We start from the raw sequence: 16,067 nt of genomic DNA, 5'->3' as shown, positions 1-16,067 counted from the left end.
TAAATCCTCAGTGATTGTTGATGTATCTGTATCAAACTGTTGTGTAGATGTTGGATTGGAGAAGCAAGCTGAGATTTATTACAGCAACAAATAAAAGAGCACAGGTTATTTTAAATGGGACAAACACATCACCCCCTGCTTGTCTACTTCCAGCCAAAGCACTTATTTTTAAATTGTCAGCAAACCATCACATCTGTGTTGTATTTAAGTCACACTGTCATGAGCTTAAATCAGCTTCTGCTCACTTGGCTGAGTCAACATCTGGTAAAATGAATAATGTTGCATTGCAACATGGATTTAAAAGAAACAAGGAGTTTACTCTTTAAGCTGTAGGCTATATGACGTGTTCCCAGATGGTCTGTAAGCATGTAAACCAAACAGTCCATACAGTGAGGCTGTCTTTGTTTGTGTTTCCAGGTTTGGCTCAGCTGTCAGTCTCTCTGACAGCATTTGAATGATCTTCTCTTCAGCAATAAGTCTCCTGTACAAGTCTGAATTCATCCACTGCCATAGAGTTTAGAAATGGAAACATTTCAAACTGCTGCTCCAAACCAGTTGAATGTCAGTAATTATACCTAAAAATAAAAGAGGCAGAAAAAGTTATTTCATTTCAATTCATTTTAGGTGCAGTGTTGTCTCGCGTTGCCAGACCTATCTCCACAGCGCTGTGTCAGAGGTGCAGTGTGACAGGGTGAGGCATTGAAATATCAAACACATGACCACATTAAACAGAGTGTAAGCATCTCATAATGTTGCCCGTTTATACTCTTATTTAGGTAATCTCAGAGGTCACAGCTCTCGTACCAATCAAATAAATTATGTGCAAATACTAGTGTCTGGATTTTTGGGAGGAAAATATATGTTCATGTATGTTGTGCAGGAGTTTTATTTTTAAGATTCCTTTGCTAAAGCCATTATATAAACTTCATCAACTAAAGAGCGTATGGTAAGAATTTCTGAAGTTTAAGAGTTAAAGAAGTGGAAAATACTGACTTTTAGGTGATGATATCTATGTTTGAATCAAATATGAACTGCATGAGAAAAAAACTTCCTTTCTCTATGCAGATAACAAAGTAGAGCCAAGCAACTTCCCACCCACACAGTCAGGAAATGTACTTTTTTTTATATTAGTCATCTCTTTTTCTGAGAAACTGCAATGATAACAGTGCATCTGCACTTTGTAGCCAAATGTCATTATCCTAATAAGTCAGTCAAACTCTTGTTCTGGGAATTTCCCTTTAAAATGTCTTTGTTTGGAATAACAGGATTATATTTTATTATGAGAGAGTTTGTATGGAGACAGCAGTTGTGCAGTGCTTTGAGGACTGTGTAATGACAAATAATAAATATATAGCCTATGTAAATAGGTAGTAAAACAGTAAGTAAAAGTATATGAAGGCAAAATATAAAGTAACAATATAGTGATATTAAAGTAAAAGTCTAAGTTACATCATGTTGCTAACACGTGCGTTATAAAAATGCATATTATTATTATTAGTAGTAGAAACAGTAGTATCCAAAAGCATGACTTTTATTTTGAAATCGAGAATACCTAAACCTGATTGGTGCATTTCGACGTGACGTGTACACTAGAAATGGCCACGCAAGCGAATGGAATCATAACATTGCATTGAAGTGTCTTTACGTATCTTCTTATCGTATAATTTCAGCTATTTAATTTAACTTTTTCCATGGCGGCTGTTTCTAACTATCTTTGACAAGTGGAAGCTACAGAAAAAGTTAAATATTTTTGCCTGTGGTTCTATGAAAACATGTTGCTTGTCGCTGGGAAAGCTAACCGACAGCAGCAGCAACTAGCTAGCAAATGGCTGTTCGGCTTTGATGTCTGTCACCGTGCAAAGTAAGCGAACTACTGTCACTTTATACAAACTAGCTACTTGAAAGCATTGTGATTGTGATGTCTTAATTCACAAGCTAACTTCTGCATATCTCTTTCGTTGGATAGTGGCCTACATTTGACGCTAAAGCAGGAATTCACAGCTAAATAACGGCCTGGTTTCTCATGGAGGAGGTCCTTGGGCGCCTAACATGAAGTTGTATGTGTTTTTTCAGATGACAAGAAGACGAGCAAAGCAGTGAGACGGTTAGCTAACAGTATGTGACACACAAGCACTCTGCTCACACCCCCAAAAAGTTGTTTTTTAAAGATGCCTCGTCTGGAAGAGTTGGCCAACGTTGCCCTCAGGGTGCCGAGTATACTGGTGCTGGACCTGCTGTATAAATGTGACATAGAAGGTTTAACGGAGCACATCAAGGCCAAAAATGAAGACCTGCTTTTCAAATACAAATATGTAATCTGGAACATGTACTACATTGGTAAGTATGCATATGATAAAATAATGGAAATTGTACCCACATGCACAGAGTTGAACAGGCATAATATAGAACATATTGTTAAATCAAAACTACAGACTGATGAATATGTGGTATTTTAAAGTTTTGTGCAGCCCAACTAAAGAGTTGCGGTATCTTACCACTACATTTGGTAACTTAACATTATGTTGGTATTAGAGCTGGGCAATATATCAATATTGATATCGTGATATGAGACTAGATATCATCTTAGATTTTGGATATCGTAATATGACATAAGTGTTGTCTTTTCCTGGTTTTAGAGGCTGCATTACAGTAAAGTGATGTCATTTTCTGAACTTACCAGACTGTTGTAACTGTTCTATTATTTACCTTTACTCACTTAGTCATTATATCCACATTACTGATGATTATTTATCAAAAATCTCATTGTGTAAAGATTTTGTGAAAGCACCAACAGTCAACACTACAATATCGTTGCGGTATCGATATTGAGGTATTTGGTCAAAAATATTGTGATATTTGATTTTCTCCATATCGCCCAGCCCTAGTTGGTATCGATGACCAAGAAAGGCTTTGTTCGTCAACTGTGAGTTAAATGAAATAGAAAATAAAATGTTGTTTTATATTGTCCTTTATGTCATGATCTACGGACAAAATAAAACTATAAGTATTACGTTTTACAAGATGCTGAAATATTGAAAAGGACACTTATGGAATTTTAGAGTATCTGGACAATTCTTTGGCCACCAGGAAGAAAAAGCGTTGTTTAGGTATAGCTTTTTTTTTTCTTTTTTTTTATATATATATATATATTTTTATTTCAAGGACAAATGCTATTGTTTGTACAGAGATTGTATTTTTTACATTTTCAATCCCTCCCCGACCAACCCAGAACAGTCATCCTTACATAATATTTATTAATAGTAATAGTTCAAAATATGATGAGAATAATAATAATGATACAATATTAAAATAAAATAAGATAAAAAAAAAAAAAAATTAAAAAGAGAGGAAAACAGTTGGATACCACAAAAGTGTAGGTATAGCTTTTATATGGTGTTTTTTATTTATATTTTATTTAAAAGATTCCTTACACAACAAACTCCTTTTGTAAACCTGTTTCTGTGTAAAATGTGTTTTACGTTTGTTATTACCATTATATATGGTTTAGGAACTATACAATATATGTGGTATGCAGCAATGACTTGTTAGTCATGACCAGAGCTGCAACTATTCGACAATTAATCGATTAGTTAATCGACAAAAAAATGAATCACCAACTATTAGCAGCAGGTATTGTAGGACGTCACCTGGGGCTGTGGAATATTTTAATTTAGTTAAAGCCAAAGCCTTAAAAAACTGTGGAACAAAGTTTAAGTTGTGTAATTGGCAGCTTTGTCAGTTCAACATTGCCAAAATTGTTTTGAAAATATAGTAGATCTGATGGCAAGAGTTGGATGTGATTCCACTTTGTGTGCCTTTCTAGTGTGTATCGTTTCTACTTCTCAAAGAGTGTCTACTAGTATCTTCACTCTCTTGGCTTCGTCAAACACAGAAAACATAACGTGAGCTTTTCCATTTGCCTTCCAGGTCATCTGATAAACGTGGTGGTGTTGGTTCTGCCATTGAGACACATTGTGATGCTCTACCTCCATATCCTCGCTGCCATGCTCCTGTACATGGGGCATCAGATTTCTAAGTGAGATGCCCTACTACTACTACTACTACTACTACTGCTGCTACTACTACTACTGCTACTACTGGGCTTCCAAGATTTATTGTACCAGGATCAGTTTTCTCTCCTGACAAAGTTTGGCTGCAGCGCCCCTCCCTCTGTGTATCCAGTTTCCTTCAGCCTGATATTTCATTTTAGAAGACAGAGTACTGTTTCACGTGTTGTAACGTGAGAACAACCAGTGGTTTCTGGCTTCAGGCTTGTTGCTATAAAGAGACCTGAGCTGACTTATTTGGATAGCAACACACAAGTGACTTAATTTTGATATATATATATATATATATGAATTAATACAAAAACTGATTCCACAATTAAATTAAATTTGATCTTTTACTGTCACCTCAGTTCATTTATTTATTGATTTCTCAAATTATTTAAGTATTTCATTCCTATCCTATTCCTATATTATATATCCTATCCTATCCTATATCCTATAATAATGTGTTATTTATTTATATACCCAGTGCTGATAATACAGTCAAAGTACCTCTGAGTAAGGACAAGTACTTACTCTAAAGAACAAGGTAATTGTTCAGCGTAAGACAACACCTCAGATAATTGTGTGTTGCTGTGTGTAATTCTAATGACGTGTCTGTTGAAAGCAACCAGCATATAGTACATTACATTACAAGACATACCATATAGTTATAAAGCCTGGTTTCTTGTTGTGTTTATTTTACAGGGATTATGTTCGTGAGGAGCTGCAGTACGGCTTTGAAGGAGCAGTGTACCTTGACTCTCTGGCCTTCAACAGATTTGTCTCTGCAATGACTAGTGAGTCCCGAAACCAAAGTTACATGTAAAAACGAAGCATTTAGGCTCATTTAGATTCATATTCACAGACTATTTTGTTTTTGAAGGTTGCATTTCGTACGGTTCTACTCAAAGCCGAAGCTTTATAACCGTCCTAATGTTATTTTCTGTTCAGGTCAGATTATTCTCAGCACGCTGTGTGCTTTCCTGATGAAGACCAGAAAGGTGTGGTTGTTCTCTGCTCACATGCTCCCCCTGCTGGCCAGACTCTGCGCTGCGCATCACACCACGCTGTTAACCGTCAACACTTTCTCCATGGGACTGACTGGAGCGGGAATCGCCGTGTTCCTCCTCTCGCATGTCTTTGTGCCATATCGCCTCGCAAAGGCTGCCTATTCAGAGCTGCTGCAGCTGGAGGTACTCTTATTCTGAAATGTATTTATATTAAAGCATTTTCACCTTTTGTAGATGCATATGCCCTGAATATTTGAAAAGAGTTTCCAAAAAAAAAAAACCTCAATTGACAAAGTTATTAAGATATTTTGTCTGTTTTAGAGTAGCATTGCATTTTCCATTTTATTCCTACCTTTTTAACTGTTTAGAAATCTTCATCTTACTATACTACACTTGTAGAAATATCTATTAAATGCAGCTATCAAATATGTTGTGGTTTTTCAAGTATAAATAAATCAATGTTACGTTTTATACTTATTTGTTTTCTATGAGTTTATTTTATTACTCAGAAATGTTGTTTTAACAGTTCAGACAAGATTTGTGTGTTTTAAGGCCCTGACACACCAACCCGACGGCCCACCGTCGGCAGGAAAGGCAGTCGGACTGATCAGTCGGCTCCCCGAGGTCAAAAAGTGCCTGGGAACACATCGAAGCGACGCCGACTTGAGCGTACGTTCTGCGCGTGCGTGAGACGTTATACGTCTCCGTAACAGCAGGCGGCGCTAATCTGTATTGTCGGAAATCACGCAACATCTCTCTAGACCTCGTAAACACAGAGCACGCTGACGTCAGTCACGTCAGTCACCGGCCGATTCAACAAGTCAAATCGGCCAAAATGAACTGACGACAGCACAGAACACACCAAACAGACTCCAGTCACCGACCTCGCCAGACCGTCCGACGGCCGATAATCGGGTTGGTGCGTCAGCGCCTTTAGCAACGTATTATAATGGAAGGTGACCCACAGTTTCAATATGCTGCTCTTACTTTTTAGTTATCTGTAATGACTTTTTTGGTCACTGTGTCGTGTTGGTCACCTCGCTGGTTTCCTGTCCCTCAGGTGATCGAGCTGTACAGACTTCTGGCTGTGGGAATCTCTCTGTGGAACCAGTTTGCCGTCCCAGTGCTCTTCAGTGTCTTTTGGTTTGTTCTGTTCATCGTCCAGCTGTGCTCAGACACCATGTCTGGCCACGCCTCTGCAGGCCATCAGGGAATCATGTTCTTCCTGCTCACCAGGTGGGATGTGGTTATGTGGAATATTATTCCTTTGTGTGTGTTTGTACCCGACATTACACAGGTTGTATTTGGTTTATAATTTTTGTGTTTTCTTTGCTACATTTATTGAACCCTACAGTGTCTCTGAATGCTGTGCCACACCGTACTCTCTTCTGGGTCTGACCTTTGTGGTGTCCTATCTCGCTCTCGGACTGCTCAACCTATGCAAGTTCTACCTGGGAGGTTACGCAGGGGTTCAGAATGACAACGTCATGCACAGGTGAGATGTTATCTCCAGTTTTATACTACATCACAAATTAACTTCTTTTGGTCCACATTTAAACTTGCAATAACAGATTTTTTTGGCCACTATTTTCTTTTGCTACTACATTGACATATAATCACCCTTTAAGTTGAACTTGTTAGAAAACAGTTGCTTATACACACATCCAGCGGTGGCGGTCAGAGGAACGTTATTATTCATTTGGAGTCATGTTTGTGTCTGCAAGATGAATGTAAGTCAAATATTTAATTTCTTTTAGCACTTTTTTGGTCTTTACCAACTCCTGAGAGAAATATCTGGCTCTGGAGCTTAAAGTTCCAAGATGTTCCCCGGCTAGTCTCTATCTGTGTCTGTCTGCTGTGTGGTGCTGAGCATGTAGCATAAAGTGGGTTTTAGAGCTTTTTTGCGCCCGAATAACAATACATTTACGCATCAGACACTGCACTGAAACTCCCTATAAAGCTCCATGAAGGTGGGTTCATCACTACAAGCAACCCCTTTAACATAATCCAATTGTTTCCAAATTATCACTTGATCCAACGTTTTATATATTAAAAAAAAAGAAGCTTATTTGAGTATATTTACGTCTGTTTGTTAGTTTCTTCAATATTTTGCAGCTATTGTCCTTTATTGTAGAACGTTTCTATGTTAATGGTCAGTTACCACTGGGGGGCGCCCAAATCACATGGTGGCAGCAGACGTGGCAGGTGATTTAACTGTGCCCAGGGATAGGTTTCTTGGGAAATTCTATCCCTTTGTTTACTTACCAAACAGCAGCATTGCTTTCACCAACGTGATATGCTGTCACTGTAATCATTGACGTGGCAACTACCAATTATTGTATTATTGCTGATTATTTCATTGATATATAGATTATTGTTTTGATTATTGTCTTCAAATTATTGTCTTCAAATTATTTGTTTCGTTTAACCAACAGTCCAAAACTCAAAGATAATCAATATCAGATATTTATATATCACATAAGACAAAGAAAAGCCGCTCACAATTAGGGCTGGACCCGAATATTCGAATATTCGTTCGGTGGGTTGGTCTTCGATTTCAAAATTTGACATTCGAATATTCTTTTTTTTTTGCACAACCTGGCATCCCCCTCGAAACGGTTCTCATTCGTGCTTGAATATGTTCGAAATATAATACTCTCTTTTCACAATCACAATCACAAAATATCAGACAGTAATCAGACTTTAGCGTCATGGACTCATGGCAGTGCGCTACCCCCCTGGCCCGTTATGAACGCTAATCAGCACATCTGTGTTCATCAACCACCAGAACCGGACCGTGTGTGTGCACACGCGTGGGTGTGCGCAGAGAGAGAGAGAGAGAGAGAGAGAGAGAGAGAGAGAGAGAGAGAGAGAGAGAGAGAGAGAGAGAGAGAGAGAGAGAGCGAGAGCGAGAGAGAGACGGTGTTGTCTTGTGCGTTCTGCATGTGGTGTCTGCTGATGTGCAGGTTACCTTCCCCCCAAACACGGACACACATATATACAGATACGTCTCGCTTTATAAGATAAATAGCCTGCCTATAAGTGGCACCACGCTCTGTCTGCACTTGTTGTGTGGTTGTGCTTTGCATGTGTGGGATTCTGATACGTCCTTAAATTCGGGAATTGTCGTTTGTTTATTCAAAGTCAAAGACAGTCCAAAGTAGTGCAACTTTGCCCGTTTTTGTGGGTCTGAGGTGTATGTCAGATTTTAGCTGCCAAAGCTCCGCTGCTCTCTGTCTCTGGTCCTCAGTGTGAGAGGGGGAGTGGCCAGCGGCTAGAGCGGCAAAAGCCAATGTGTGCTTCTTTTAGTGATATATATTTAACGATATCTTTTGCATTTATAATCCAAACAACGTCAAACTTGGCACTGCACTTACTCGTGCCCGTAGCAAGACACATGTCAAGTTTGAAATCCATCGGACTAACGGTTCGAGAGATATTCGCATAAAACCCAGACAGACAGAAAGACGTTCCTGCAATTTATAGAGAGATAATAATATGTCCTCTCTCCGAAGCTTCGAATATTCGATGCTCATTACTACCGAAGCTTCGAAGCTCAAAAAATGGTATTCGGACCAGCCCTACTCACAATTAAGAAGCTGGAAGTAGGTAATGTTGGATATTTATGCTTAAAAAGTTACTTAAATGATTAATTCATTGTAAACAATTGTTGCTGATTAATTATCTGTCAGGTTATTAATTGACTTATCGTAACAGGCTCATTATTGTGATTTTGTTAAGACATTTTTATTACAAAGGATTTATAATAAGAAGAGCAGTATTATTTTTCGAGAGTGGATTTATCTTAATCGAGTAGCAAATGTAAACTGATTAAGTAGAAAAAGACAAATAAAATGTGGGCACACAGATGTTCCAGAGGGTAAAACAGTGTAAACACGTTGTAATAGGATAAGTGCTGAAGCTGGTGCACAGTTTGGAGTTTGGTGCAAACACAAGTGAAAAAAAGGTCTGCAGGAGCTTTTGCTTTTTTAGTTCATGGACTTACATGAATAGAGTTGTGTTTGAAGTGGTGTAACCTTATAGAAAAAACAGTCAAATTAAGTCCAAGTCCATGTTACTTCTGCTATTCTATCATGTTTCTAATTCTTTACCCTCCTTGTCTTCAGAGGTGTGACCGAGGGCGTCACTCTGCTCCTGCTCGCTCTCCAGACAGGCCTGTTAGATATGCAGGCACTGCAGCGCACCTTCCTCCTCAGCATCATCCTCTTCATCGTGGTGACTTCAACCCTGCAGTCAATGATCGAAATAACAGATCCAGTTATTCTGGCCCTGGGGGCGTCCCGCAACAGGTAAAAGCAACAACATCAGTGGAAATCATTTCTACTGGCGAGTAGGGGTGTAAGAAAAAATCAATACACTTAAGTATCGCAATATTTTATTTTGCAATACTGTATCGATTTTCAAAAAGGCAATATTGAATTTTTTTTGAGACGCACCACTAGTGTCCTTGCCTAACAGTGCCTAGCAGTGCCTGAATTTTTGCTAGAAGCTAACAATGTAGCTATGGCTGAACTTTGGCCTACTTCAGCATATAAACATTAGCTCACTAAGAACCTGTGAACCACAATCCCAAACTGGCAGTTTGATTTTCTGTGTACTGAATTGTAAACTTCTTTGACTTTTATGAATATCGTGTCTTTTTTTACATATTAGTTTTTCTAAAAAATTATACTCTTAAAAAAAATCCCAATATATCGCCTTACACACAGTATCGAAATATATTGAATCGTGACCCATGTCGTGACCTATGTATTGTGATACGTAGCGTATCGGCAGATTCTTGCCAACACACAGACCTGCTGGCGAGATTCAGGATTGAAAATTGAGCCAAGTACAAAATGTTTTCCAAAGTTTTCTGAGGAATTTAGGTTGTTCTTTTCCTTTCTTCTGTGCTTCTAGGAGTGTGTGGAAACACTTCCGTGGCCTCAGCATGTGTCTGCTTCTTCTGGTTTTCCCTGTCTTTATGGCTTATAAAATCTCCCAGTTCTTCCACATGGACTTCTGGCTCCTTATACTGGTGTCTAGCTGCATGCTGACCTCCCTTCAGGTAGGGCTTTCTTTCTCTTTCTTGTGAAATGTTGAAGACAGGAAGCTGGATTACTCTTTGTAGCCCATGTGTTTGAAGAGTTGAACAATTAAGACTTTCATTTATTCATTTCAATTATTGACATTTTTATTTATTCATTTCTGACAAAAGTTCCCACTTGTCAGACATATTCCATCACCTATTGTTGACAACTTGTCTGTTTAATTAATGGCACCTTCTTGAATGTGAGCAGTTTGATTGACATACTTCAGATATTCACTCAGTGGCATTTCATTCAGTGAAAGATCCACTCTTTCATTTATTTTTATTTCTAATGTATTATATTGATAATAATCATGGTATTATTTATGCTTCTATGGTTATGCTTATGCTTTAAGTGTGTAGACCATAGGTGTAGATGTTGAAAAGTCATGGCTTTGGCGCCCCACAGTGGTCGTACCAAATAAGACACTGTGGCAGTAGCAATGAACCCCCTACAAACGAAAAACGTATGCTATTACAATAATATGAAAGATGTTATAATCACATACAAATTCTCCATATACACCTGTAAAGTAAAACAAAAAAAACTCCTTTGATTAAACATTGTTAGTTCCGTCATAAAGTAGGTTATTTGTAATATTCTAAATGAAAGTGTGTAATGTTTGTCCAGGTTACAGGCACTATGCTGATCTACTCCCTCTTCATGGTGGAGCTGTTCCGCAGCGACCCCATCGAGAGCCTGGACGAGGTGATCTACTGGGTGAATGCCGTCAGCAGGGTGCTGGAGTTTGTGGTGGCACTCTGCGTGGTGGCGTACGGCACCTGGGAGTCGCTGTTCGGCGAGTGGAGCTGGATGGGCGCCTCCGTCATTATCATCCACTCTTACTTCAACGTTTGGCTCCGAGCTCAGTCTGGCTGGAGGAGCTTCCTGCTCCGACAGGAAGCGGCAAAGAAGATCAACTCCCTCCCCAGAGCCACGGCTCGACAGCTGCAGCAGCACAACGACGTCTGTTCCATCTGCTTTCAGGTTAGTGGAATGAATCTGTCTCCGTTGATCCCGTTCCTTTGTTTGCTGCTTCCATGGCTGTACTACAGCTGTAGCGCGCTGGGTTTGTGTTTTTACAGGTATATCTGGCAACCCGGCCAGCTGTCAAAATAGGCAGTTGATACCAACACACAGGCCAAAACACAAACAGATATTCAGTCACGGAACGGATATTTTAAAGGAGAAAATACTGGCTTTAGCATTGTTGTTAGAAAACATAGTATTTCAACTTAGCATGTTTCCTTAATATCTGATGACACATTGTGGTATTTTCTTTGATTAAATACAGTAAATATATTACATATTGCACCTTTAGGATCGTTGTAGTTTTAGTGTCATAATTATATCAACCATGTTTGATTTTTTTTGTTGTTGTCAGATTTATTGATTGGTATTCTTACTGTCGTCAACTGAGTCGTCCAGTTGTTCCCCCCACTTTTACTTGCTATATGATGTATTTTTCCCAGCGGTGCAGTTGACTCCTACAGCACATAATGAAGCATTCAGTCTAACTCAAGACTTTTCCGATCTATAGTATGTTTTACTGGAGTGTACATTATTGCGAGTCATTTATTCTTTTGTTGCTAATGAGAAAAAAAACATTCTGCGTGTTTTTCCATCAACTCTGACAAAACCAAGCAGCTTACTCTTGTTTATTTTGAAAAGCCTATTCTGACATTCTGTCTAGCTAACACTAGAGTTTGTTCCATAAGGACAGTCGAGGCTTCCTTTTGTTGTTTGAGAGATGTGGCTAAATGTGCAGCAGCAGTGGCAGCAAAAACTGTCCTGTCCTGTTAGTTGTGTCCTGAGGAGTGTCCCGGGACAGTGACAGTCAGACACTGTCCTGTGACTCCCATGACTGTCCCGGGACTATCATGGGAGTCACAGGACAGTGTCTGACTGTCCCAGGACAGTCATGGGAGTCACAGGACAGTGTCTGGGAGTCACAGGGCAGTGTCTGGGAGTCACAGGACAGTGTCTGACTGTCCCAGGACAGTGTCTGACGGTCACTCCTCAGGACACTACTAACAGGACAGGACAGTTTTTGCTGCCACTGCTTCTCTAAATGTGTCCACAGTCCATTATCCACATCAGAAACATATATTTATACCAAAAATATCATCACAATATCAACATTAGTATAGAGTCAAACCTTTTGTGATAGTATTGCCCAGCTCTAACTTCATGTGGCAGACTGTGAACATGTGACATGCACTACTGTGTTTATATATAGTACTTGTGTACCTATTAAGCATGTTGTTCCTGTCTTTCCAGTTTAGCGCCACCTCTCCTCGCACTGTTCAGACACGATGCTTGTGTTTGTGACATGTTTTATGCTAAAACAGGATAATGATGTTTTTTATTTCCCTTGTCGTTGACACCGATGACAGGTTAATTGTCAAGAAAGCAGCTACAGAATCTTGCTAATAACAGAAAACAGCTGTAGAGAAGATGTTAGCCTTAGCATTTTCTGGTTTAAGAGCTTTTAAGATACATCAACATTACAGCAGCACGGTTACAGGCTGAGAGGTAAGGAAACAAATAAGCAATGCTTTAAGTGTAATTAAATAGAAAAATAAAACTAAAACTAGAGACCATCTTGACCATCCGACTCCCTGCCCCCCTACTTCCGGGTCGCCCTTGCTCGACCCACACCCATCTTCGAACTCGGGCCTTCATTTTCTTCTCAACTGCACACCTGTAAAGTTTCGTGACTGATTCTTGCAGGACTATTAAGTACAATTACAATATATACATAATAATATAATAAAGTATGCTGCACACGGCAGTAATACAGTACTATAAAGTATATATGATAGAAGAATGCTATCATAAAGCCTATAATTCAACATCATCAGATTATTTGGCCATCAGCCATGGTTTAGTAAATAAACATAATTATAACTAATATGTAATAGTATTATAGATATGTTACTTCTTCATGAAACTGCTACATACTGGTCTATAGGTAATGTTTTCAGTCAGTTATGTCTCTCCTACTCACAGGAAATGAGCTCTGCTGTGATTACATATTGCGGACATTTCTTCCATGGCAACTGCCTCCGCAAGTGGCTGTATGTGCAGGAGACCTGCCCCATGTGCCACCAAGCGGTCCGACCCACCCTGAGCGGTCAGGGCCCAGCTTCAGGCGACGCTCCGGCGGCTCCAACTCAGAGGGACACGGGCCCCGATCTGGCTGCACAAGAGGGAGATCAGAACCAGGACAACGGCACGTCCCAAGAAACGCAGAGCGATGCTGTAACTCCTGATCCCACTGAGGAGGAGGAGGAGACTAAAAGCTTTGAGGATGGAGATTGTGGGTGCGAAGATAAAGACAAACCCACTGAAAACAGCAGGGAAGCTGTCCAAGGTCTTTGTTTCAGCTCCAGTGGAGACTTTGTTGGATTTGTCAGCCCAGTGTCGAGCTGCTCTTCAGGGGAGAGTTTTAGTCCCCATGAGCTGCTGGGTAAAAAGTCTCCTCCTAACATGGACGACCAAGGGGAGGTGAGTGTCAAGGACTCACCGTCGCCATCGACTTTTAATGAGTACACGGTGGAGAGCCAATCTGACTCTAATGGAGCAGAGCTTGAAGACATCAGTACTTTCTGTCCCAGAGTGGCACAGAATGCCAACGGTAATAAACATGACAGCTGTGAAGAGACATCTGAATCATGGAACAGCTTTGATTCACCAGAATCGAACAAAAAACACGAGGCATCTGGTGTGAGCCTTGTCGATAGCCCGTCTGTCAAATCATGTAATAAAAACTCAGGACTCTTAGACTGCATTGACGATCCTCAGAGTCATAAAGGAAACCACACGTATTCAGACTCGGACCTGGATGGACTCAGAGAGGCTGAAACTGTCTCAAAGACGCCTCGGCTGTCCTCCGATGCCTCCTTCTCTTGCACAAGCACAGACAACAGCAACTGACTGCCCTGCATCAGTGCCTTGACGGTGTGAAAGGGTGACCCCCCCCACCACCCCACCCCACCCCCATAATAGGGAAATAAACACATTTGCCTTCTTTTGTGAACCAATCGTAAAATATCTTTTACCAGACATTGTAATGAATGTGCTTCAGTTTAGCAAATAACATGCATCTGAATGAATATAGAGACTAAATTGTGTTGGGTTGTACAACTGTAAAGAAATTGTAAAAAAAAAAAAAAAAAAAGATATATATTATAATTCATAGAGTGTAACTATAAAGCCATTATCTTGCACCAATATTTACCAAATTCTAGCAGGTTACAAGTAAAGATGTTTACTTGGTGAAATTAAATTGCATTTGATTCATTTGTTTCCAGTGTTTCCCAGTAGTTCTCATGTATTGAATTTTTGTGAAAGCAAATTGGCAAAAAGAAAAGTTTCAGCATTTGTCTTTGTTATTCATGAATCAGCCTTTTGTGCTGCAAAGGTTATCTGTCTCCCAGTATTAAATTACTGCTGTGATTTTTTTTTTTTTTTTTTTTTTTTTTTTTACACCGTAGTTTCTGTATTAAAAAAATCATGACAGGTGATCCTAACATTGTGTGCCAGATTTATACATTCTAAACAGCATTCTGTCGCCGTAAACTTAAGAGAAATGTTTGTCTGATATGTTGATTCTGAGATATTAAAGCATTCTGCATCACTGTTATTTCACAGGTATCTACAGTAAGGTATATATGTCCTACCTAACATATAGTTAGTAACATACAAAGTGTTTTCTTTTTAATATCTTTGCCGATGTTGATATTTATACATGAACATATGAACCTTTTATCGATACCAAACGTTTTCTACAACTGTAAGGTCTTCTTTAAAAAAAAATGTTTAAAATGTAACAATTTTAAATTTCTTTAAACATTGAAATTACAGTAAGTAAAAAAAAAAAAATCTCTCTGCCAACCTTGACTAAATGTGACCCATATCATTGCCAGACTATTAACTCCCACTGCTATCTGTGCATTGTGTACTGTATTCCTATGCTGGGATGTTACACGGCTCCAGGTTTGCTGTATAGTATAGTGATTTAATTAAACAGTACAGTAAGCACAAGATCAGCCAAAATAATAGTTTAGCCTACCCTCGCTGATATAAATGGGGTGGACAAAATAATAGAAACACCTGTCAATATACAATTTATCAGCACCATAAACTGCAGCCTCCAAAAATGATCATACAGTTGATTCAACACTGCTCCATAACAGTTTCAACCAAACATGAACATTATAATCATCGTGAAGGTAGGATCTGACTGTTGTATTAGACTGCATTAGTTTTAGCTAGGTGCACCTGATTAACTGGCAACTGAGTGTATATGTTACGGTGTATAATCCACAATAAGTGTGATTAATACAAATCTAAACTAGGGCTGCAACTAACAATTATTTTCTTTATCGATTAAGTGTTTTCACAGTAAAATGAAAAATGTTCCTCACAGTTTCCTGGAGCCGAAGGTGACGAATTCAAATGACTTGTTTTATCAGGACAACAGTTGAAAATCCAAAAGATATTTATAGTTTACAATCATACAAGAAAAAGAAATGCAGACAATGTTCACATTTGAGAAGCTAGAGCCAGTGAATGTTTGGCATTTTTGCTTAAGAAATTACTCAAACAATTGATATAATTGAATAGTTTAATTGGTTACTGACTAATTGATTAACCAACTTAACCAGCTATAAATAACATGAATGATGGCTCTAGCTGTTCCACATTGCACATAAACTCTACACAAGTCTAAATGTGATTTTTCTGTGACTTCTAAGAGATCTGCATCAATCTGCAAACAATGGAACTTTTGTATTCAACAAATATTTACATATTCACTTTAAATGAAAACAAAAAAGCACCACCCTGATTCGTTGTATGGTTTTAATTTTCTTTATTGAAGGGAAAACTAAAAAGAACACAGAGCCACAAGT

General features: G+C 39.0%; 1 protein-coding gene across 1 annotated transcript; it reads left to right on the top strand.

Annotated features, from left to right (window-relative positions):
• Positions 1-1,584: 1,584 nt before the first annotated feature.
• zmp:0000000662 (RING finger protein 145) lies at positions 1,585-15,210 on the top strand. Its single transcript, XM_031309748.2, has 11 exons — positions 1,585-1,861; positions 2,074-2,337; positions 3,928-4,036; positions 4,755-4,846; positions 5,001-5,242; positions 6,120-6,295; positions 6,414-6,554; positions 9,187-9,369; positions 9,980-10,127; positions 10,780-11,136; positions 13,162-15,210. The coding sequence occupies exons 2-11, from the start codon at positions 2,169-2,171 to the stop codon at positions 14,086-14,088; spliced, it is 2,544 nt and encodes an 847-aa protein (XP_031165608.2). The 5' UTR covers positions 1,585-1,861; positions 2,074-2,168; the 3' UTR covers positions 14,089-15,210.
• Positions 15,211-16,067: the final 857 nt, after the last annotated feature.

The sequence above is a fragment of the Sander lucioperca genome, chromosome 18, assembly GCF_008315115.2.
Source record: "Sander lucioperca isolate FBNREF2018 chromosome 18, SLUC_FBN_1.2, whole genome shotgun sequence".
Taxonomy (NCBI): domain Eukaryota; kingdom Metazoa; phylum Chordata; class Actinopteri; order Perciformes; family Percidae; genus Sander; species Sander lucioperca.
The sequence above is the reverse complement of the archived record's forward strand: the minus strand, read 5'-3'. Positions and strand labels throughout refer to the sequence as shown.

Bases quoted from the DNA above. Each gene is read 5' to 3' on its own strand.
- zmp:0000000662 (XM_031309748.2), top strand. From the start codon at position 2,169: ATGCCTCGTCTGGAAGAGTTGGCCAACGTTGCCCTCAGGGTGCCGAGT. The intron at 6,296-6,413 runs GTGGGATGTGGT...TGAACCCTACAG, and splicing joins ATGTTCTTCCTGCTCACCAG to TGTCTCTGAATGCTGTGCCA. The intron at 11,137-13,161 runs GTTAGTGGAATG...TCCTACTCACAG, and splicing joins TCTGTTCCATCTGCTTTCAG to GAAATGAGCTCTGCTGTGAT.